Here is a 23,583-nt window from a genome sequence, read left to right as displayed (position 1 = left end):
GTTCATCAATGACGAAAGACGAATAAGTGTAAGCAATGGATTGTGCTTTCCAAAATGATAATGTTCCAAATCATATGACTGAAAATTACAAAGCATGTTTATACTGCAATGAAATAACGCTGCCACCAGATTTGAATATTATTATATTATTGAATCAGTGTGGTCTGTATCTCAAAAAGGTCAGTAGCAGTGGTAGTGGCGGTGGTAGTGCTAACAGCAGCAGTCACCAATGGAAATCCGTGCGTTACTTCAAATGTCCCGCCCAACTTTGACGGGACCTAACCAAGACTATACCAACGATGTATGTACAAAGATCAAAGATATACCACTTCGGGGTAGACACAATTATTATCATAGTTGAGAATATCATCTTAGTTGTTTACACTCGTGATTATCAACTGTAGCGCCGGGAAGAATTTGTTTCCGTCAGAGCTGTGTTTATTTATGCGAGCGGGAGAAGGAAATGTAATATATTAACAAATTATTATAAAAGAAAAACAAATGGCAAGTATTCGTTATGGTACCACATTATCATATTTTTTGTAGCCATATGAAAATATAATGTTTTAGTTTTCACAGCGCGAAACGAAGTTAGTACGTGTTATTAGTTGTTACGCATTTATGTGTATTGTTTTATGTAATAGAAGCAACAGGATTCGTGATAGCGGTAGTGAGAATGTTCTGCTCGACATTTTTTTTGTTAAGGACGCATAATAATGGACCTTAGTAGTCCAATTTTTTGATCTTCGATAAAGGTAGTGCATTGTCTGACGTACTGCACTCACGCTCAGCCAGTTGGATTGTTTGATTTGAAGACTAATGGCGATATGGTTTTTACAGTAAGAACATAGCTAATTCTTCTGCCCTTGTCAACCGAGATTGTGCTCCGCCACAAAGCAGACCTACCTAGCTGTCAACAGAGCGCTAATTTGACTTTATTTTTGCGGACTATATATGATATGTGTTCATACAGTTATCAAATGTTTACAAGACACTGAAGTTTTACATAGATTTTATTGCTTAATGTTTTAATCCTCATCTCTCATGCTTCCTCCACTTTCTGATTTCACCACCAGGAAGCAGTCATGTAGGCCTATCTAACTGGATTGAAGCAGTTGCTTGTAGGTGATAAGTAATTCACTCTTTAACTCCACTATATTACTCAAAGACATTGCATATGCTCTGGGAGATTGTGGAATTCATTTATGTGACTTCTCTCTGTACTAAAATTAAACTCTCAAAGTCAATCTAGAGATTTTCTTTCGTCCTAGAAGGAGCATTTATTATGAAACTTTTTTCCCAGACACAGTCACATTTTACGTTGCAGTCACAACCAACTATGTGTATGAAATAAGAGGAAGTTCACTATATGTCAATCACTGATCTCCTCTGAGTGCAGAGGCACAGTGGTTAAGCACACTGGACTCGCATTCAGGAGGATAATGGTTCAAACCTGCATCCTGATTAACATTTTCTGTGATTTCCTTAAATAGCCCCAAGCAAATGCTGGGATGGTTCCTTTGGAAGGGTACAGCCTATTTCCCTCCACATCCTTCTCTAATCTGAGCATATGCTACCTCTAATGGCTCGTTATTGATGGGATGTTAAATGCTGATCTCCTCCTCCTCCTGCTGCTCCTCCTCCACTGATGTCCTTTGATGAAACGACATTTTTCCAAAAGATTACAGAACAATTGTCAAAATGCTAAGCTTTTTAAAGAGAAATCTGCAAGATTTTTGACACAAGGTAGATTCTTGTAACATTCTTCTGTATTCCTAAACTGGTGTCTCCGTCAGTTAAGTTTCCCCAAATAGTAATTCTGTACCTAACTAGTGACTAGAAATATATGTGGAGTGTTCATTGATTTCTTCCTTTTTAATCACCTGTAGTTGTTGTCATGAATATTGCAAATATAACAACTGAGATGCTTCATTAAGTCTTGGGTGATGGATTTATAGATGAGGTAATGAATGATCTGTTAATAGTCCCTAAACTGAGCTCAGTAAAAGAAATGTTTCTTTTATTTCATTGTTTGAATAGGTAAGTTAGACAGTCTGGTATCGTATGAGAAGTGTTGCACTGTGTGTATTAGTCTTTTCATGGTATAATACTTCACTATTTACCTTGACACAGTTGATATCAGACGTTTCAGGGGCTGCTCATTCTGTAAGAGGACTATTACTGCTTTTTATTTTTGTACTTCTGGCATCTGCAAGGAGGACAAAATTTTGCATAATGTAAATTGAAGTAATCTGCTGTGTTGACTCCTTCATAATGTTATATAACCATCATAATGAGGATACTGTGGCTCACAGTATCTCATGCAGGTCTACAATAAAGAATACAAGATATTAGTAAAGAATTACCAGTGCCCCTCACCATGCCAGTTCTTTTGTAAAGGCGTGTAGTGCAGAAAAACCCAATAAACCAAGACTCCTTATCTTTTGAAGTGATTTCTGATTTGTAAACTACACTACTGGCCATTAAAATTGCTACACCATGAAGAAATGCAGATGATAAATGGGTATTCATTGGACAAATATATCATACTAGAACTGACATGTGATTACATTTTCACACAGTGTGGGTGCATAGATCCTGAGAAATTCGTACCCAGAACGACAACCTCTGGCCTTAATAATGGCCTTGATACGCTTGGTCATTGAGTCAAACAGAGCTTGGATGGCATGTACAGGTACAGTTGCCCATGCAGCTTCAATACGATACCACAGTTCATCAAGAGTAGTGACTGGCGTATTGTGACAAGCCAGTTGCTTGGCCACCATTGACCAGATGTTAGCAGTTGGTGAGAGATATGGAGAATGTGCTGGACAGGGCAGCAGTTGAACATTTTCTGTATCCAGAAAGGCCCGTACAGGACCTGCAACGTGCGGTTCTGCATTATCCTGCTGAAATGTAGGGTTTTGCAGGGACTGAATGAAGGGTAGAGCCACGGGTCGTAACACATCTGAAATGTAACATCCACTGTTCAGTGTGCTGTCAGTGCGAACAAGAGGTTACCGAGACGTGTAACCAATGGCACCCCATACCATCACACCGGGTGATACGCCAGTATGGCGATGACGAATACACGCTTCCAATGTGCGTTCACCGCGATGTTTACAAACACGGATGCGACCATCATGATACTGTAAACAGAACCTGGATTCATCTGAAGAAATGACTTTTGCCATTTATGCACCCAGGTTCGTCATTGAGTACACCATCGCAGGCGCTCCTGTCTGTGAGGCAGCGTCAAGGGTAACCGCAGCCATGGTCTCCGAGCTGATAGTCCTTGCTGCAGCAAATGTCGTTGAACTGTTGCTGCAGATGGTTGTTGTCTTGCAAACATCCCCATCTATTGACTCAGGGATCGAGACGTGGCTGCACGAACCGTTACAGCCATGCAGATAAGATGCCTATCATCTCGACTGCTAGTGATAAGAGGCCATTGGGATCCAGCACGGCGTTCTGTATTACCCTCCTGAACTCACCGATTCCATGTTCTGCTAACAGTCATTGGATCTCGACCAACCGAGCAGCAATGTTGTTATACGACAAACCCCAATCGCAATAGGCTACTATCTGACCTTTATCAAAGTCGGAAACGTGTTGATACGCATATCTCCTGTTTAGACGAGGCATCACAACGACGTTTCACCATTCAACACCGGTCAACTACTGTTTGTGTATGAGCAATCGGTTGGAAACTTTCCTCATGTTAGTATGTTGTAGGTGTCGCCAACCTTGTGTGAATGCTCTGAAAAGCTAATGATTTGCATATCGCAGCATCTTCTTCCTGTCGGTTAAATTTCACGTCTGTAGCATGTCACCTTCATGGTGTAGCAATTTTAATGGCCAGTAGTGTATGATGTCCTCACACAAAAGTTAAATATAATGGAACAGTAGACTCAGTTGGTCATGATTTTTATCCTGTGTGCAGATAACAGTGTGTATAGGGTCCATGTCAGTCAGTTAAGTATAAGCATTTAATCGTTTGACATATTTAGACATACTCTTCCATGGTTCTATTTGGAATACTCTACTGTTTCAAATATACATAAATGATATTCCACTTGCTCTGTCAGAATATGAAAGTTTTGTCATTTAAGATGAAGGTTTTGCCCTTTTTGCTGATTATACAAGTATGGGAAAAAAAATAAATCCCCTTACCGAAATGGCAGCTAGTAAAATATTTGGAAAATCAACAGATGGTTCAAGACAAAGGGACTGAATTTTGACAAGCCATGGTGCATAAAATGCGGATTTTTCACAGAACTAGCTCCACAAGCCAGAAAAATAGCTTACTCCTAGAATGAAATACAAGAAGTAAAACATGTTACACTTTTGACACTTGATTGAGAATCATTATCAAATTTTTCAAAACAAAGGGAATGAATTTTGACAAGCATCAGTACACAAAATGTAGTTCTTATCAAAGAACTATACAAGCTTTGAAAATAGTTGGGTCAGCTGAAAGTTGTGATTCCACCCATCCACTTGACCCTTGATGTAACTGTGTTGTACTCTGTTGTGGTTTGGTGCTTTTGATTTGGGTTGTTTTTGTAGTTATGGCGTGTTGTAGTATTTAACGCTGCTCACTTGTGTTGTATGTTTCCGTTGCTTGGTAGGTAATTTAGTGAGTCATTTAAAGTTGGGACCTGGATGTATCAAAAGGATAAAATGTGCAATTGCATTGGAGGAGTTAGTGCCAGTTTGCTAATCAGTTATTCTGACTTTGGGTATTGTGGCTACTGGATTCATATGTGTGTTTGGAATTAGTAATGCCACATGTATTTTATGGTTGGAGATATATATTGTTTATTTCTTTTTGTCAGTCATGGCATGAACATAAATTTATTAGGGTTGGGTTGTTTGGGGGAGGAGACCATCGGTCTCATCGGATTAGGGAAGGACGGGGAAGGAAGTCGACCGTGCCCTTTCAAAGGAACCGTCCCAGTATTTGCCTGGAGCGATTTAGGGAAATCACGGAAAACCTAAATCAGGATGGCCGGACACTGGATTGAACCGACGTCCTCCCAAATGCGAGTCCAGTGTGCTAGCCACTGCGCCACCTTGCTCGGTCATACATTTATGAGAAGGCCAATGGGCAAAGGTATGTTCTCTATGATCAAGTTCCTACAGTTATTTGGAATGATTGTGAATAGTTTTGTTTTCTTTTGTTTTTTGGTGTTTGAGTGCTTTTTTTGGGGGGGGGGGGGGTTGGGGGGTGTACATGTGTGTACGTGTGTATTTGACTAACCCAGGTATATGTAATGGTGCCTGTAGTTGGTAAGTATTTTTTTGTTTTTTTTATCTGTTTTGTATTTTGATAGGTATGGTATGTGTGTTCATGTTTATAATTGTTTGTGTATGCCAAAATTGGTGGTGATGCAAATTTTCATGAATTTCAGGGTTTTTCTTGTTAGTATTTGGTAATTGTGTTGGATTATGGTTGGTAGGTATTGTGGGTAAACTGTGGTTGATTAGGTTACATTTTTTATATTTGTTGTGTACATGAGTTTTGGTTTGGAACTTCCTGGCACATTGTACTGTGGATTTCATTTTAGATAGACAGGATAATTGAACGTTTGGATAATGTGTAATGGAGTTGAAGATTTGAATGTGTTGTGTTTTGGTGCTACTGGCTTCATTTTAACTGCCATATAGGCTAGTGAAATTTGTGGTTTTGGAGCTATTTGTGTGTCCATGGTATGGAGGGCTTCTTGTGAACTATACAGCAAATGAAATTTGCGGTACTTGGTTTTTAAGTTGTGAGGGGGTTACTGCTATTGTGGTCTTCATCTGATCTATGTAGGTGATCCAAAATTTATGATGCCAGTGGTGTTCCTTAAAAAGAGAGAGAGAATTTTATGTTCTTGAGCTTTGGGTTAATATTTGTTTTGGAAAGGTATTATTCTCATCATCATATATTTAGTTATGGGTCAAAGGAGACAGGTGGACTCACAACTTTCATTTTTGCCAAATAGAGTATATACAAGAAGGAAAAGGTGTTAAGTTTTGAGACTGCAGATAGATTACCTTAATTGAAAGACCTCCTGCAGAGAAGCAGTGATGTGCTGTAATTCAGTTATGTTCGCAGTACCCATGGTTATTGCTATAGCTGACTTAAACAGTGGATGAACTAGTTTATAATGCTCTTTTCCATTACTTACAAGTTATGGAATTATCTTTTATGGGAAACTCAACTTATAGGGATAGTATTTTTGGAATACCAAAGTGTAAATGTAACACAAGGGCCGAAACATCTTCTACAAAGACTTCAGGTTGTTAACATTAGTGCAGAAAGGAATCGGGTAAATGGGTACACATGTAGGCCTGCTGAGTATCTTGCCAAAACATATTGAATGGCATGTAAGTAATGTGGTAGACTTTAACACTTATAGAACTTCTTGGCAACCCCTCCTACTCCATCAAAGAGTATCATCAGAAACCTTCTTCAAATTTATTTTATGAGCATTAACACTGTAATACAATGACATTTTGTAATGTTATGTCATTTTATTGTATTACACTTCGATCAAGTCTACATCTTCGAATTCTTCACACATCCCAGAGACCCTTCCACATCTGATCCAGGGAATAAGACTAACGTAATGTATCATAATTGATTGCCTTACATTATTTATTAATCTGAAAGTTGCTTGTTCATGGGGCAGAATTTTAAAAAATACCAACTGTTTGCTACTTAATGTGTTTGATGGTGAGCTTCCAGATGTTCAGCCATTTTATGCATAAAATCCAGAAGTGCACTATCAGTCAAATATGCAAAGAAAACCTGAGAGATTGCTTACAATATTTTCAACAGTGAGTTTTTATAAGTTATGAGATTGGTCAGTAGTGGTCAGTAGTCCTTTACTGTTGCTGCATCTTCCTTGTGTGAGATTGTTTGACGACAGCGTACTTAAGTCCATCTGAGTTCCTAGTCTCCCTGATTTGTTTTTACTTTTTTTTCTTGGAATATGTACATTCCAATATACATTAAATTTTTAATTTACATCTGGCAGATTGTGTGCTTCTTTCCTGTCTATATTTCACAAATTCTTCCAAAGTGAAATTTCTTTTATATTTATTGGGCTTGCGGCTGTCCACTTCTCATTATTTGTGTAGCAGCAGTAGTAGTAGTTTATTCATCTGTGGATCACTTTTGCAGGGATATTGGACATTCCATGAAATTACAGTTGCAGAAAGAAAAAAAAAGTAAAAATCATAAATAGGCTAACAGAAATTAAACTTGTACAGATCTTGCTAAAAATCGTCTTATTTAAAAGAAAGCGACAGATATTTCAGGCTTCTTTACAAAATAAGTTGTTGTTTTATCACAGAAGTTTTCCGTTATCTTTGTTGCTTTATGTAATGTATCAAATTTAATTTTGTTTCTATCCTGGAGTTTCCAATGTTTAATTGTGTTTTAGCATACTAAAATAAAGTCACATGTAATAGTGAGGCTTTGTGTGTGTATAAAAAAGAATAGGAAAGCTTCATGCAAAATGGGTTTATCATGATTTGGCTGACATAAAATTAAGTATGTAATCTGAAATTTTCTGAAAGCTACACAGAGCTGATACTTTTGGGATTCTAGCTTAATAATGTGTTGTTGCAGCAAAATTTTCTGTAAACTGGTGTGAACTTGCGTGTCTCCACTCATTGATTTTTGAATATATCCTAATATAATTATATATTCTATAATATCAGTTATCCTCAGAAATTCAGACAGATATGTAATGCAATATTATAGATATATTTCACTTATGCCAGGATTCACACCCTACTTGGAATGAATATTCTGACACTTACAGATTTTATGCCCATGTAATTGTTGTTACTCTTGATAAGCATCTTGTCTGGATTGTACTCAACAAAATTCTTATTGTACGTTATAAGGGTCAAGAGGAAAACAGAACATAAGTTATCTCAGTTTTGACTATTGACATAATGTTAATGGCTGCTGTGATGTAATGCATATATTCACAGTTTTGCTGTTAGTTGGTGAAGCCGACGAATGTGAAAGCATAAATACGGGGTTGTGACGGACTGATGTGTAGCTTAGCCTGAGGTCTAGGTTAGTTTGGAAGGTGACAGTTTGGCTGTGAGTTGGTAAATCAATGAATGTGAAAGTAATAAAAAAGCCTGATTGTGGTGACAGACTGACATGTAGCTTTCTGTTTGAAAAAATCACCACTGCTATCACATTATAGTCACCATATTATTTATGGTGTTTGTCGTATGTTTCTGATGACTTGTATCAAATATTCCTCTTTATCCCATTATAAACTATACGAACTTTTCTGATGATGATTTTCTCAGATCTCACTAGGCCCACCAATTACGTACCCAATAAAATATTAGCTAGCATGATCTACTTTCTCATCTATCCCCCTACTTTTCAACCTCTCCAACTTTCATTTATAAGTGCCAGTGTTGTTAGTTACAGTTCTGTTTGTTACTGTAAATTTCTAGAAGCTTCTACAAACTTGTTTTCATTCTACTTGAATAATTTTGCATGTAAATGTCCTATCATCCATTAGCTTAGCAATACCAAAGACTGGACTCTACAACAATATTGACATTTCTATTATTATTTTCATCTCCCTTCCACCCTATAGTCCCTAATGGTAACTTACTCCATACCCCAAAAACATTATTTTGTGTGTAGGAAGCCGTGTGTGTATATAGTTTGAATTATTTGTGTACTGACTTTAAACTAAAATGTGTGTAATATTTCACAGTGCCAAGATGGATTTTAAACTAAGATAGACTCTTCATATTTCTATTTTATTGATGAAATTCTGCTTCAGCTTATTTTGCACTTAAATGCCCACTGCACTGGTTTGTTATATTTCAAAAGTACTAGCATATAGATAAATGACAATAATATGTTGAATAATGTTTTAGGACAGTACAGCATAAGCTGCAAGATAATATGTTCTGTGAAGTAGCTGTAGTAAAAAATAAGTTGTGTCATTATATTGAGTTTAATGAACAAATTCCTTTTGTGTTCTTCGCTTTTGTGCATTTATAAACGGTCCATTTACTTGAGAATGGTGGTTTTGGTGTGAAAATAAAAAATACTGAAGTAGCCAGGATACAAGAAAGGTTTTCATTGAGAATTTTCATTCCTTTCTAGGTTGCTGAAAATAAGTATTATTCTGGCACAAACAACCTGGCAACTAATTTGAAGACACAGTTTAAAAACTTGATGTATATAAAAATAAATGAAAAAGTATACCTGATTAGCAACAGATAACAGCCAAAGATTCAGCAAATGATTTTTTTTTAAATTCCTTACTATGAAACTTTGGCTTGCTAACAGTGTGTGCAACTGAACAAAAAACTAAGTATAGTATTATTTAAGAAGACCACACTCCACATTTTTAATACTATGATCTCTCCTTTTAGAGTGTTGTCTAAAAACAAGCAAACACTGAAGATGCTTCAATAATGGTATCATATAAGAGAAAATTGTATATTATTGCACAATGTATCTCATGCCCATTGCTTAATAAGCTTACCCATATGCACAAGTTGATCTTTGCTAGTGCTGCGTATACTGCATTACAAATGTGACCACAAGGATTGATGCTCATCTGCTTGACAGGAGATTCCTTTTTCTTATTCTACCGAAGTATTCTACCCATGAAAGGATGACAAGTGATCTAGTGCTCTACCTTTTGCTTTTGTTTGAATTGCAGCATTGTTGCTTATCATGGCTGGTTTGGAAACTGAAAGTTTGCATTTTACCCAGCTACAGCCAGTGTGGCAGACCCTATTCTGTGCGAACATTGCCCACGTGTGGAGTATACAATATCAAAGGACATTCACTGACCTTGGCTAGTAACATGTGCAGTTGAACTTCATAAGCTGCTTTTCTTGGTTCAGATATCCTCTGTGATGTTCAAGTTGCATGTCTTTACATACTAAACAAATAGTTTGATTTAACCTTGCTCAAGATGCAAAGCCGTAATACATTTACGGGTATAGATCAGTGAACAATCTCGCTGAAATTAGATTGCATACTGTCACACAGGGTAAAATGCGTGCTCCACAATACTGTATGTGCCATACTAATAGGCATTGAGGATATGGTTAACATAATGAATTATTTTTATACAATAGGTTATTTCCTGAATAAAAACAGTAGTTGGGGTTGCAGCTCTCTTAAGTATAACAACATATTAATTTAATGTCACTTACAAATATACGTATTATTATTATTAGAAGGTAATATTATTTGTAATTTAAGTCGCATAAAGGCAGACAGGATTTTTACTGATGCATTACCAATTTGGTACAACCATTCTCTCTCTCTCCCGTAGGAGACCTATATGTGGAAGTTTTTCGAAATCTGTACTAGGGTGCAAATTGATGATATTTATGTGTATAGGGCATTGCCAAATGTGGAAGTTATGGTAAGTGGAAAAGGCAGGTTATTGACTGCCGAACTTTCGAGATAAAACTGTAAATAGCAAAGAGTCAAAAATTTGTTAGTTGAACTTGTTGTAAGTGTGCGTATGATTGCTTACTAAATAGTGTAAATTATTATAAAATACGTGGGTAGCTTCACAGAATACCTTTCCACATAGGTAATGTTGGATAAGCTATATTACTTTTTTTATCACATGAAGTATGAACAGACAATTCATACGTTATGTTTTTTCATGTTGCATATAGGGTTTGCTTTCAATTCTTCGGAAGCTCAAGTCCTCTCCTGAGAAGGAACTCCGCTTATTGTTGTTAGGCCTTGATAATGCTGGAAAAACAACGCTACTCAAAAAACTTGCATCTGAAGATATATCACACATCACTCCAACACAAGGTTTCAACATAAAGAGCGTTCAGTCAGAAGGCTTTAAGTTAAATGTTTGGGACATTGGTGGACAACGAAAGATTAGGCCATATTGGCGAAACTACTTTGAAAATACAGATGTTTTGGTGAGTAATATATTTAGATATTTATACATAAACTATGAAATATAAATGTGCATGTGCAGACTTACAAGTGTATGTACATTCACAATATGCAATTGACTTCAGCCTAAAATTTCAGCTAAATTTTCGTCGGCAAATTATCCTTACCAGTGCAGTGTTTCTTCCAGATGTACACCCTCCTATTGTAAGAAAACACACATACTTGAGAGTTAATCAATAAAAGTCCTGAACATTTAATGAAATATATTTCTCATAGCAGAGTACTGACACATAGCTGTATGATTTCTCTGCAGGCTGTCATTCTTTATGGAAGTCTTCCAGCGTTTACACTGCACACAAATTCCTGTGTATTGATCCATGATTTTTACATAAGAAAGGAATATCTGTCCTTACAGTGTCTCATTGAGTGGCTCAGACGTATAACAGATGGTGGAATTGAGATTTGCTTAGTATAGTGAACAATGAACAGTCACATAATATATGTCTTTTGTGATTGTGATTCTTACAGTGTTAACTTAAGGCTAAAGACAAGTGTTGGCATTCTGTAGATCAACAAATTATGCTAGTAGATTTCTTGATTTTTCTTTGTTCTTATTTCCATTACCAAGCACGAAATCAGAATTGTATAGTACTTACTTCCTGTGTATTTAGCTCTTCCATAAGAAGACTGCTTCATTCTAAGAGAGACTTTGTGAGGTGGAATGGTGAATTACCTATTCACACCATATTATTATTATTATTATTATTATTATTAAAGCCTTCTTCGTGTGTGCTTTTATTTCCCCTCTTCCAAATCATTATGACAGTTTGCTGTTGTCAATTGGTCTTTCGAGTCTCAACTTCTCAACACCTCTGAAAGTAGCTGTTGTTATTTGGAGTCTGACTGCCTCTCTGGACCATGATGATATGTAGCAAAAGCTTTTGAAGTGGAATGTAGCTCAGGGGAAAACTCAAATGTGGTACATGAAGTTGGACCAGTCCCTGGGTTCACATACGTCATTGGTATTCCCAGTTTTGAGGATGTGATTCTTACTTTTGTAAATACCCCCTCTCCTGAAAAGGAACAGGACTGCTACCCACATATAAATTATTACTTTCCTTGCTGGTACCTCAGGCATCAAAATTTCTACAGAATCATTTCATGATGAGTGCCAAGTGTTCAGCCATATCCTTCAAATCTCGTGCAGAGGAATCATCCCTGGGGAATGATGATTTGGGATAGTGGAATGCTGTGTTTCTGTCTTGTGTGATTCATTTTTGGGGAAGGTAGTTCTTGATACCAATGGTGGTGATTAGTATAGATGGGTCCTGTTGCAGAAATCCTCAGTTAGATTTCCAGTGACCACTTCTGATTTCCACTTAGCCTTGTGAGACCATATGAGAATCTGCATAAATGAAATAAGCAAAAAATTATTACATAAACTGACAGTCTATTACATGAGATCCCGTTTTGATCAAGGTGGGGAGGGTAATAGTGATCTACAAATGCCTCAGCAAGATTGATGCGCAAGTGTGATTTTCTGAGAATGGATTGATGATTGTGGTATGGATCTGTTGGGGTTCTGGATTTTCTTAGGTTGTGCATGTAAGTTTTTAGGCCTGACAGTTTGAGCAGGTTAGCAAGATGGGATTTGACAGCTGAGAACCAATGATGATGTTTGCTGGAGGCTTTTGTAGCCATTGTGAGAAGAGTTATTCCAAAGCAGAAGTATGAGGCAAAACAAGTAGCATTGTGTTTGTTGGAGGACAAAGACTTCATTTTGGGAGATGGGCTGCAGTAATTTTGAATGGCAGAGCAAGAATATCTTATCAAGAGAATGGAGTTAGTTCATAGATTGCATGTGCTTTATTGATGATGTGAATTTGTAGCTCTAGGTTAATGAGAACTTTGAACTGATGGAACTCAATTGGATCATCCACTTATGTAGCATGCTGCCTAACATAGAGCAGTTGATTGTTACAGCTGGTTTACAACCATGATATATGAGTTCTTCTCTACAACATTAGTTTCTCTAAACTGTGCAGACAGAAACTTTGCCTCCAACAGATCTGTGTCTGCTCACACAATGTTGACCTTGCTCCTGTCATCAGCCTGCCTTTACTCCCACTCCTCTTTTCACCTCATTTAAACATGACCAAATAATTTGCTACAAGTAGTTATCCTCAGAAATTGTAGTATTAGTAATAGTTTTAAAGTGAAAAAACTGTTCCTACCTTTTGTAACTGTTATGAGGCATACATGAAAGGTAAGAAGTGTCCAGTTCCAAAGTAGATATATTCATTAGAAATAGCTCTTATTGGTAGTTTTAGTTACGTACAAAGCTGTGTATGTCTACATGATTGTCATTCACTTCTTAACACTTTCCATGTGTGGTAATAGCGTCTGCATCAAAGTCCCTATGATTAAGCTTGTTGTCAATGGTGGTCTTGATATCATCATCTTCAAACCATTGTCCACTGAGCAATTGTGTGAAGTGCAGAAAGAGGTAATAGTTGCTAGCCACGAGGCTGGGGCTGTAGAATGAATGATCAAAAATTACCCAATGGAAATCTGTGTTACAGTGGTACAGGCAGTGAAGCAGTATGTGACTGCACATTATCATGGAGGAGGATTATTGTGGACAACAGTTTCCAGTGCTGCTGATTTAGGATGGAGATGCCAGTTTAGCGAGTATTTTGCCACAAAACGCAAGCTGTAATGTCGATATCAATTATATCACCATTTTTTGTCCACTTACTGCACAATTTTAGGGAACTGGATGTTATGAGAGGGACCCACCTGTTGTTAGGACAAGAGGAGACAAAGGTGAATGAAGAGGGATGTCCAAAAAAGTAGCTGCTCAAATATAGTATGTTGGTAATCAATATGTCGGCTTCAGTCCAGAGATGACAGAACAGAATGTGAATTGAAGACGGACTGATGCGAAGATGAATGAGTAGGAGAATCCAAAGTACTGTGAAGAATTAAAAAGGAAAATAAAAAAATCAAAAAGGGGGGAGGGGAGAGAGAGAGATATGAAGATATTAAAAAACCTCAGAGGCACCCTGTTTGCCACTTGGGTGTCAAATGGTTCAGACCATTACATTGCCAAGGCTATGACTTTCTTGAGTTAAACCTTGAAATATGATCATCTATCCCACTTTTGTTTTTAGCTGCCTGTCTTACCTCCATAACACTCTTGTCAACCGATGTGACATTCCCACACCATTATCTGTCCACCCCAAATTTCATACCGCTACTATTGTTCCAACCAGTCCCACTGTAAGACCTGCTCCATGCATCCACCCACTACCACTTAAACTCCAACCCCACCCCAGGTAAATTGTATAACATCAAAGGCAGGATAATACATGAAACTAAACATTCTGTGTACCAACTAATGTGTTCACAACATGGCTTTTTATTTGGTAATATTTACCAGTAAACAGTGAGTACATGAATGGACGCAGAGCAACTATCTGCCTTTTTGTATGTCCGTCCTTGTGCCTGGAGGTCTGGGGAAGTATGGCTGTTCACTATTTCAAGAAAATGAAACACCTACAGCCGCCGTTATGATGTCATTTATTGTGTAGCTACCAGTTTCAGCACTTCAATGCAACATTCTCGGCCTACGTTGATGCTGAAGGGGTTTTCACGATTGAACACCTGGTTTACGCAGACTACTACAGACATCACAGTTACAGGTAGTCCGCGTAAATCAGTTGGTGGCCACTGATGCATCGTATATATGAATCGTGATAACCCCTTCGGCGTCAACTAAAGCCAGAAGATAGTGCATTCAAGTGCCGAAACTGGTAGCTACACAAAAAATGGCATCATAAGGACAACTGTAGATGTTTCATTTTTTTACTGTCTGCTTGGCTGCTGAGCATGCTCTACAGCAGCGGTTCTCAACCTTCTCAACTTTGTAAAGAACAACTAAAGATAATAAGAAGAGGGTGTGACATAGTTCGTGAACTCCATCAGTGGATTCATATCCGCAAGTCAATATGGTAAGCTGATTGGAGAATGTCCAGGTGACATTCATGAACACAAAAAAAACCTGTAAAAGTTCAGAGGTGTCTCGTAACAACACCAGGAGGTATTGCATGAACAATTGTAGACTTCATATGGCTATTATGGCTGACTGCAGCCAGGATTGAGGTGTCCATTAATATCAGGTGATGCATGAGAGGGGTGTTTGCGATTGGGATTTCAGTTCCAGGGGTACTGAGGAATACAACCACTCCTTATCTCTATGTGAGCTTCTCCATGCTCAAATTGTATGCTAAAACATTCAAAGAGACTTCTCCTTTAGAAGTTTTACTAAATTTGACTAACCAGCATTCAGGGTTATTGAAAAAGATTGACCCAATTTAATTGATTTGTATTTCATTATGTGTAAATTGTACATGAACAGTGCACATACCAGTCAAAAGAGGAAGTTTTAGACAAAAGAAAAAAGCCCACAAACCACAGGTTATAAATATTCAATGCCGCCCTCCCACCTTTGCTGCCGGGCAAATATCTAAGCGGTAACCAGACTCGTCCACCATGCGAGGAAGCATGTCTCGTGTTACTGAGTTCACCAGCAACAGTGACACGGTTCCATGGGTTGTTAGTAAAGGTGGGACATAAACAGCTCCTTGACAGTATAAATGTGTGAGCCTCCATCTTTTTAAGCATCACCACAAAATTTAGTACGCTATTGTTTGTCATTCTCAGGGAGGGCCTACCCCAGTTGTAAGCAATAGGGCTTGTGCAGTATTGTAAACACTGTCTTACAACTCCCCATACAGTTGGTTGATGTATTCCTAGTTCCATACTAGCTCTATTGATTGACTTACATGGACTATGAACAAAACTGTCTTGTATTCAGCTGATGTTATACTCTGAGACACCCTTGTCAGCCAGGACTTTTTTCCTTTGCAGAGCTTTGTTGAAATTGCTTAAACAATGGCTTATGCATTTCCTAGTTGGTGGTTCAGTACCGAATCGGAGAAAAAAATGCCCACTCCACTGCAGCTGCCAACTCACTTCTTGCAAACTTAAGAACACAGAAAACTTCCTGCGGCATTATAGCCTCTTGTTCACAGCTACCTATTGCCACGAATACCCTAGTTTACACAACTATCACAGCTCTTGCAGCCATTTACGCAGCTAGTGGTTAACAAAACAAATCTTTGACCTTCCTCTTTCCTTTGGTATGTAGGCTGTTCATGTTATTTTCATATGATGTGAAATGCAAATTAATTAAACTGTGTCTGTCTTTTGGAATAGCCTCGTATTGTCTAACAACTGGAAAGAAGACATCTTAATAGCAATTTTAAAATCAGTAGTGAACCTTACTTCTCCCAGTAGTTATTGTAGATCCATTCTCTCTGGCTTTGTAGTAAAGATCCAGGAGTGCACAATCAGTTGACATCTAGTTCTCTCTTGCACAAAATAGATAGAGCACTGTGGCATTGCTTTATTAAAATATTAAGATTTTGTTTATCACTTGACTGCTTTGTTACTTGGTAAAAATACATACCATTATTAATACCTTTCTACTCTCCAGATATATGTCATTGACAGTGCCGATCGTAAACGCCTAGAAGAAACTGGACAGGAATTAGAAGAGCTGCTGATGGAAGAAAAGCTTTGTGGTGTACCATTACTTGTCTATGCCAATAAGCAAGATCTCCTCCATGCATTACCAGCATCAGAAATTGCTGAAGGCCTAGGACTGCATACTATTAAAGATCGTCCTTGGCAGATTCAAGCTTGCTCTGCCACTACTGGCGAGGGGATAAAGGTGCGCATATGATGTTTTTCCATCTCTTTGTGCTCGAGGCCAGTATCTGCGTCTTTCAGTCAATATTCTATTTACTGAGCAAGAAATTGCAGCAACCACTTATTAATGTTGTCAAATTTATTTTATTACCCTTTACAGTTTTCAGGTGTTTTCATGTCTATGTATGGAAAGTGCACATCTAGATTGTTACTATGAACAAATAGCAGGTCTGATATTTGTTCTCAGCTCTCACATTTTCAGCACCTTTTTCAGAAGTGTGTCTGCCAGAATTTTAATAGAATGCATCATAATCACGGTCTGCACATCTTTTACTAGTGAGATTTCTATGGAGTAACTTCTGTCTGATTGGAACAGGATGCCACAACCAGTTTTGTTTCACATTATCGCCTTGCACAACGTTTACTGACAGGTTGCATTCAATTTTGCGCAGTATTAAGTTGTTTGTAAATAAACTTAATTTTAGAAACAACAAGCTACAAAACAGCTTTATACATTCACAAAGTATTATGTTGTTCATAGATAAACTTAATTTTATAAATTAGAGAATACAAAACAGATGCATACATATGATTAGTAAACAAGTATATTGCATAATATTTCAGTAACTATACGTATGGAAAGTGTGGCGGCGTAGAGCGTTTTCAAAGTTCCACTCACTTTGTGGTGAATCTCTTCCCAAATGCATGCCTCCTTAAAGTTACTGAATTGCAGTTCTCAGCCAGAAAAAGCTATAGGAAAAATGCAGCTGTACACCTTGTAACCACAAGTCGCACTAAAAATTATTTTGTCGGTGGAAGGAATAGTTAAATGAAACTATTTATGTGCGTAACATTTCACTCTATTACAGTAAGCTTGCATACACCAGTTACTACCAGGCCTTATTCTAAGCTGTACAAAGTCTAAAAAGCACACATAATTCATAACTGTAGCCAGTTTATGGTAATTATTAATGATATTTCCCAGAAAGTTTACAAACAGATTGTTTCTGTTAGAATAGCTCACTCAAAGGTTGCTATAATCAATCTCATGTAACAAAATGTTCATGTTCGCAAGTAAGCAACATACCACATGAATTTAATTATTTAAAATGTCTCCAAAAGCTTCTGAATTTCTCTCTGTGCATTAAATCAAACTCTCTTCAACTCTTGACAGCACTTCTCAAACATTTTGGTACCAAAATGTCACAATATTAATAATTTTCATCAGAGCACATATCAGTAGGTCTGATTACAATGAGATCCAAGCCCCGACTCTACTCATCTCTCTCCACAAAAGAAGTTTCTAGTTCCCCAAAATACACAAGAATATGCTTATTTCTGATTGGCAGAGAAACGGCGCAGCCACTTGGAAAGCAGCTTCAATTCCACTCAGTCCTGCACATATATACAGAACTGATCAAAATAAAGTTTGAAAACCCACAAATATAAAATTAACTCCCTTTTAAGAATACTACTATACCAACACCATAATCTCATTTCCCAGTACCATAATCTGACAAAATAATTTATAACAAATTCCTCGGTACGATTTAGTAACACAAACATTGTTCTCGAATATTCCTCACATGACCAATTACTTCAGTGTACAGCATAATAACTTTACATAAAACATTATTTCACATTCACATCTTCATTCACTCTCATAACTAAGCACAATATTAGTACTAATTAATAGACAATTTGAAAATTAAACAAACAGAATTGCAAATAAAAATGACAGTATTTTGACTGCAGCTCAGAGAATGTCAGTCAGCTTGTGACCTGTACCAGATTGCATAGAAACTACATACTCAAGCATCTGACTCCACCAGTCCTGCGCATGACTCATACTGCATGTCTGTTCACTGTTGTAATGTCCCATCTAAATAGGTAAGGTACTATGCCTCAAAAGAAAGAAGAAAATGCCAGTGTTGAGAACAATCATTAACCTGGGCATATAGTATTGGTGCAGGGCAGGAAGCTAGGTCAGCACACAGTAGGGCAGGGCAGCACAGCACGACACAGTACATACTGGGGCACAGACAGCCAACACAGCTACCGTAGGCCCTTACATGCAACATGTACGGGCAGCTGCTGGTCTGTAAAGGAGTCTCACTATACAGTTGTAATTTGCACTCGCTGGTTTTTTGTTCTAGGGCAGGGGAAGCCAAGAATTTGGCTAGTGCCAAAGTGCTCAGGCTTGCTTCACATTTCCCCCACCGCCAAATCACACTGTCTGAGCACAAGAAGGGAGAAGAGGGGAAAACTGTGAACACACCACATTTAAATGGTAGCTGCATATGAGTTGGTTTTATATTTCACATTTCTCAACAATATAGATCACAAACAAAATAAATTTTTAATTATTTTTGGCATGCTGAAGACATAATTAATTTTTATGTTATACAAACTATCGACATATGGACAGACGAAGACAATTTCACAAATTTTTGCAGTCAAGCTGCCACATTATGGTGACTGATGTAGTTTCACAATTGAAAAAAAAGTCTTTTGCCCAAATATCGTGACTTCAAGTGCTGAAACGTGGAAATTTTACATAAGGATAGTAATGTAGACATGCTGGACAATTTTAACATAAAAATATTTGTTATTAAAACTGGAATTACCTTACAGGTCAATCATTTATATCTGCATATGCGCAGGGGCACTTTCAACTGAAATGGCAAGTGGTCTAAAAAACAACTCGAAAAAAAGATGTAAGATTGTCCTCAAAACCTTTAGAAAACCATCCTTGTACCTCTTTCAGAGCCACAATGAATTCTTCAAATGCCAGCCGCTGTGACCGAATGGTTCCAGGTGCTTCAGTCTGGAACTGCGTTGCTGCTACGGTCGCAGATTCGAATCCTGCCTCAGGCGTATATGTGTGTGATGTCCTTAAGTTAGTTAGGTTTAAGTAGCTGTAAGTCTAGGGGACTGATGACCTCAGATGTTAAGTTCCATAGTGCTTAGAGCCAAGTCTTCAAACCTCACATTTTCTTTAATGCAAGTGAGCTTAGGGAACTGGACTGTCTTTACCAGAATCTGCCCCTTCTACAATGTGATTTTCTTTTTTAAATGTATCACCATCAAATCGAAAAGAAATTACCTTGCAATGTTTTACTGTAGTCAGTGTGAGGTCAATCCACTTAAAATCTGCAAGCCTTTCCAGATGTTCTAGTTTTCGTTAATGCATTCCTTTTTCCTTCATTAATTCAATAATATCCAGTTTTAAAACGAAAAATTGTTCAAGGTATGCCCCTTAACTTAACCAACATACTTTACAGTAATATATGAAGACTCCTAACTCTTCATTCATTTCCATTGAAATCAACTGACAATGAAATAATGCCCGCGACTTCAGAAATTTTACTGTTCATACCGCCAATTTCTTCACGCCCTCCAGGCCTGCAAATTTAGCACAAAGTACTTTTTGATGTTCAAAACAATGAATATATCTGTTGATCATTGTAATTTTCACGTTTTCATTATCAATTAAATATTGGAATTCTTTCTGCAAGATATTGTAATGTCGTTTCATAGCAAATGCGCAAACCTGTCTCTTACACAAATTGAGGATTCTCCTCCCTCTCCTTTGTCATTTCCATTTATTTTAAAGGATTGCAATGATAGATCATTAGACTGCCTCTTTTTGTGCAAACAACCACTGGACATGTGAATGTCCTTCTTGCCATGAGCAAATAGTGAACTCGGAGTGTTGTGCCAAGCAAACAATACAACACCGCAATGCTGAATGAAATGTCACATTTTTCTGTGTACTTATGAGAAGGACCGAGCAAAGCAGTGTGACAGCTTGGGGCTTGGCCCACACATGGTGTGAAGTTTGGCATACTGTGGCTAGCCCTGTTCTAGAGGGTATGAGTCTTTTCCATTGTTTAAGGATTTAATGTGATCTTTCACAAAGCGGCAAGTTTTGAAGACCAGGGCAACAACATTTTCAATTATAGATTGTTGCGAACATGACAAATGGTTGAGTGTGCTTTTGGATTGCTGGCAGATCAGTTTAGATTATTCAGGAGTCAAAGTTAAAGTAGAGACTGTAGACAACTTGGTAAAGGCTGCATGTATACTTCTCAACTGCATGTCATTAAATTTGCTGTTATCGGAAGGAGAAAGAGACAGTGAAGAACTTCGAGAAAAGCCTAAAATCCAGCTGTGCCCATTGCAGCACACGTGGACTGTAGCTAGGATGCATACCTTTGTAGCAAAAAACAGCTTTAAAAATTATTTCATCAGCCCTTTACGAATCATGTTGTGGCATGTTGCAAGTATCAGAAAAGGACAGTATTAATTTAAATTTCTTTTAATGTTATTTACCAGCACTGTTTGATTTATTGTGGCCATTATTAAGTTACAAGGAAACACAGCTGTTATAAGTGAGTAGTGTATTTCTTTCACTTGTTTAGTCTTTGAGTGTGTTCTTCATGGAACCAGGATGGCTCGTGTCATACAGAAGAGGTTCTTTACACCCTAGTCCTATCAATTCATCCAACATCATAGCAGCTAGCTGTAGAGCAAGTCAACTGCACCATTCAAGAGACAGGAAACTGCAGCACTGCCACAACCCTAGCACAGTCAGTGTAGATGCTCAGGTTTATATGGTAGGACGCTTCACCATTAGAAAGCACGTGCTGCAGAGAACTAGGTCACTCTGCTCTGCACTGTCTGTGCCACCTATGGCCAGGTGTACACCCAGCCTTAGACATATATGTTTTATAAAATAACTTGAATGTGCACCTTCCATAGATTGACATGAAAATATGCAGAGACATAAATTTTATAGCATGAATAAGGACTGGTTGCTTCAGTACATTGCTCATAAATATATGAAACATTCATGGTTTTCTGAAATCAGTTGTAGAAAAAAAATCATGTCATACTGTATTTACTTTTGTTTAAACTCCAGTTTAATTTGTATTGGTTACCAAGTATTTTTATCACCAGGAACTATGTTTTTTGCACTTACTCTCCTTTTTTCTTTTCAGGATGGAATGGATTGGGTGTGTAAGAACATCAAAAGGAAATAATTTTGCCAGTTAAAATGTATCCATCAGGTACACTGATACGCAGTTTTAATATTGAGTCAGTACAACAGCCACATGAGAATGAGTCCTCAGTGCAATTGAGATCTCACTTTTGATTAATTGTTTTAGTGTTCCAAGAGTTGTGGACCATTAAAGGTTTTAGGTGCCTTCTTTTAGTCGTAAGCCAGTTGTTGGTACCCGTAATGAATTTTATTTTTGTGTTTTTCAGCAAGGTTTAAAGAAATGGTATTATGTAGTGTTATGTGCTGAGATTTAAAAAAACACATTGTTGTAATGGGAAGTTTTAATTTAATTTTGATAGAAACTGTAGATCTGCTTTCAAAATGATTGTATGGTGGGGGAGGGGGGGGGGTCAGTTATGTAACGAAAATATTGAAATGCTTAAAATATGTAAGTCGACCAACATTAGACATGCGATGAATAATTGACTTCACTCTTCAAATTTTTGTGCTTAGTAATATACTTGAACAAATCTTATGTTGCAATGCATTATGTGTGGGTTCACTAAAGCTGAGAAATAATTTCATACTATGTGAAAGTTGAATAATGTGCTAGTTCCAAAGGGAACTGTAATTTTAATCTAGTGTATCACTCCTCTCATGACACTGTAATAGTCCTCCTTGTAATTACAGTACCATATTCAGTGGATGTAATGAACATTTCCTTGTCTGCCATTTTAAATTGGAGGTTCTCATTAATTGTGTAAGATAACTCCTGATGCTTTCAAGTTTTAAACTTGGAATACATTTAACTGACTAGGTGCCTCACAATAAGAGAGGAAAAAAAATCAAACTTCAAAGCATATCCATTACATTAATTATTTAAAATTTTAGTGAGATAATTCTTGAAAGTCAGAGCACATAATTAATGAATTATTCATCACAAAATACATTTATGTAGTTTAACAATTAGGTCAAATGTCTTCAATCAAAGAGCAAGTGATAAAATTATTGAGCATTATAGTTTTATCCAGAGATATTTTTAATGAATCTATATCATTACGACTTGCACATGTTAGAGTTTTTAAGAAGTTTTAATTTCTATGAATGTTTCCATTTTATGTGAAGAATCTCAGTTTACAGTCTTCTGTAAACTAGTATTACACGACAGATGCTTATTGCAGAAATATTGTCAGTGCCTTGCATCTTTTTCCTGAATGAAATTTGCTTTACAATGCAGTTGTTAGAGCACAGAAACTATCTAGTCATCCGTCCAAAACTGCTTGTGATATTGTTTATTTTCTCATGAGTAAAAATGTAAAGTAGCTCTATGATCTCATATGATATACAAATATTTATATATGAACATGTGATGTAATAAAGCGGTTTTGCTGAATATCTGTTCTCATTATCATTGTTATTCTTACATAATTTTTTGTTCTAATGGAACAATTCAGACTTAGGTTTACTTAAATAATTTTTGGTGAACGCCAGGGTAAGATCAGTAGTGATGAAGTTGTGAAAGTCCTGAGCGTCTTTAAATGTAACAATTAGGAGGGCTGGTAGTATACTTTCCTTACCTGAGGCTGTTAGTGAACATACAGTATGAAAAGGTATGTTCAGAACAGAGATAAATCCAGTTTAAGTGGTGCAACAGGAGTGATTGCTTACATGCCTCTGCAGCTTTTTTAATTTGTACAATCTCATTTTCATGATCCCAATATGAGTGATACATAGAGGGCTGAATAACTTTTCTAGATTCTTAATACCTGTTCTTGAAAGTTTGTAAACTGGCTTTTACAAGATAATTTATGTCTTATAACCAAGAGTCTTCCAATTCACATTTTATTAATGTTTCTGTGACCTCCTCCTGTAA

At 37.2% G+C, this 23,583-nt stretch overlaps 1 protein-coding gene across 2 annotated transcripts; it reads left to right on the top strand.

Annotated features, from left to right (window-relative positions):
- The first annotated feature begins 236 nt into the window (after nt 1–236).
- Nucleotides 237–23,302, top strand: LOC126251614 (ADP-ribosylation factor-like protein 3). Of its 2 annotated transcripts, none has more exons than XM_049952154.1 (4): nt 237–301; nt 10,693–10,953; nt 16,491–16,727; nt 21,709–23,302. In XM_049952154.1, exons 1-4 carry the CDS (start codon nt 254–256, stop codon nt 21,748–21,750), a joined length of 588 nt encoding a protein of 195 aa, XP_049808111.1. In that variant the 5' UTR covers nt 237–253; the 3' UTR covers nt 21,751–23,302. The 2 variants fall into 2 exon arrangements, with proteins under 2 accessions (XP_049808111.1, XP_049808112.1); XM_049952155.1 differs by lacking the exon at nt 237–301 and adding an exon at nt 349–504 and having other exon boundaries at nt 21,709–23,300.
- Nucleotides 23,303–23,583: the final 281 nt, after the last annotated feature.

Source organism: Schistocerca nitens, chromosome 4 (genome assembly GCF_023898315.1).
Source record: "Schistocerca nitens isolate TAMUIC-IGC-003100 chromosome 4, iqSchNite1.1, whole genome shotgun sequence".
In the NCBI taxonomy this organism is placed as follows: domain Eukaryota; kingdom Metazoa; phylum Arthropoda; class Insecta; order Orthoptera; family Acrididae; genus Schistocerca; species Schistocerca nitens.
This window is presented reverse-complemented; position numbering and strand designations above follow the sequence as displayed.

What these genes read in the sequence shown, in the direction of transcription:
- LOC126251614 (XM_049952154.1), top strand. Translation starts at nt 254, where the DNA reads ATGTCCCGCCCAACTTTGACGGGACCTAACCAAGACTATACCAACGAT. An exon ending in ACCAAGACTATACCAACGAT is followed by an intron (nt 302 to 10,692) that starts GTATGTACAAAG and finishes TGTTGCATATAG; the next exon opens with GGTTTGCTTTCAATTCTTCG. An exon ending in CTACTGGCGAGGGGATAAAG is followed by an intron (nt 16,728 to 21,708) that starts GTGCGCATATGA and finishes TTTTCTTTTCAG; the next exon opens with GATGGAATGGATTGGGTGTG.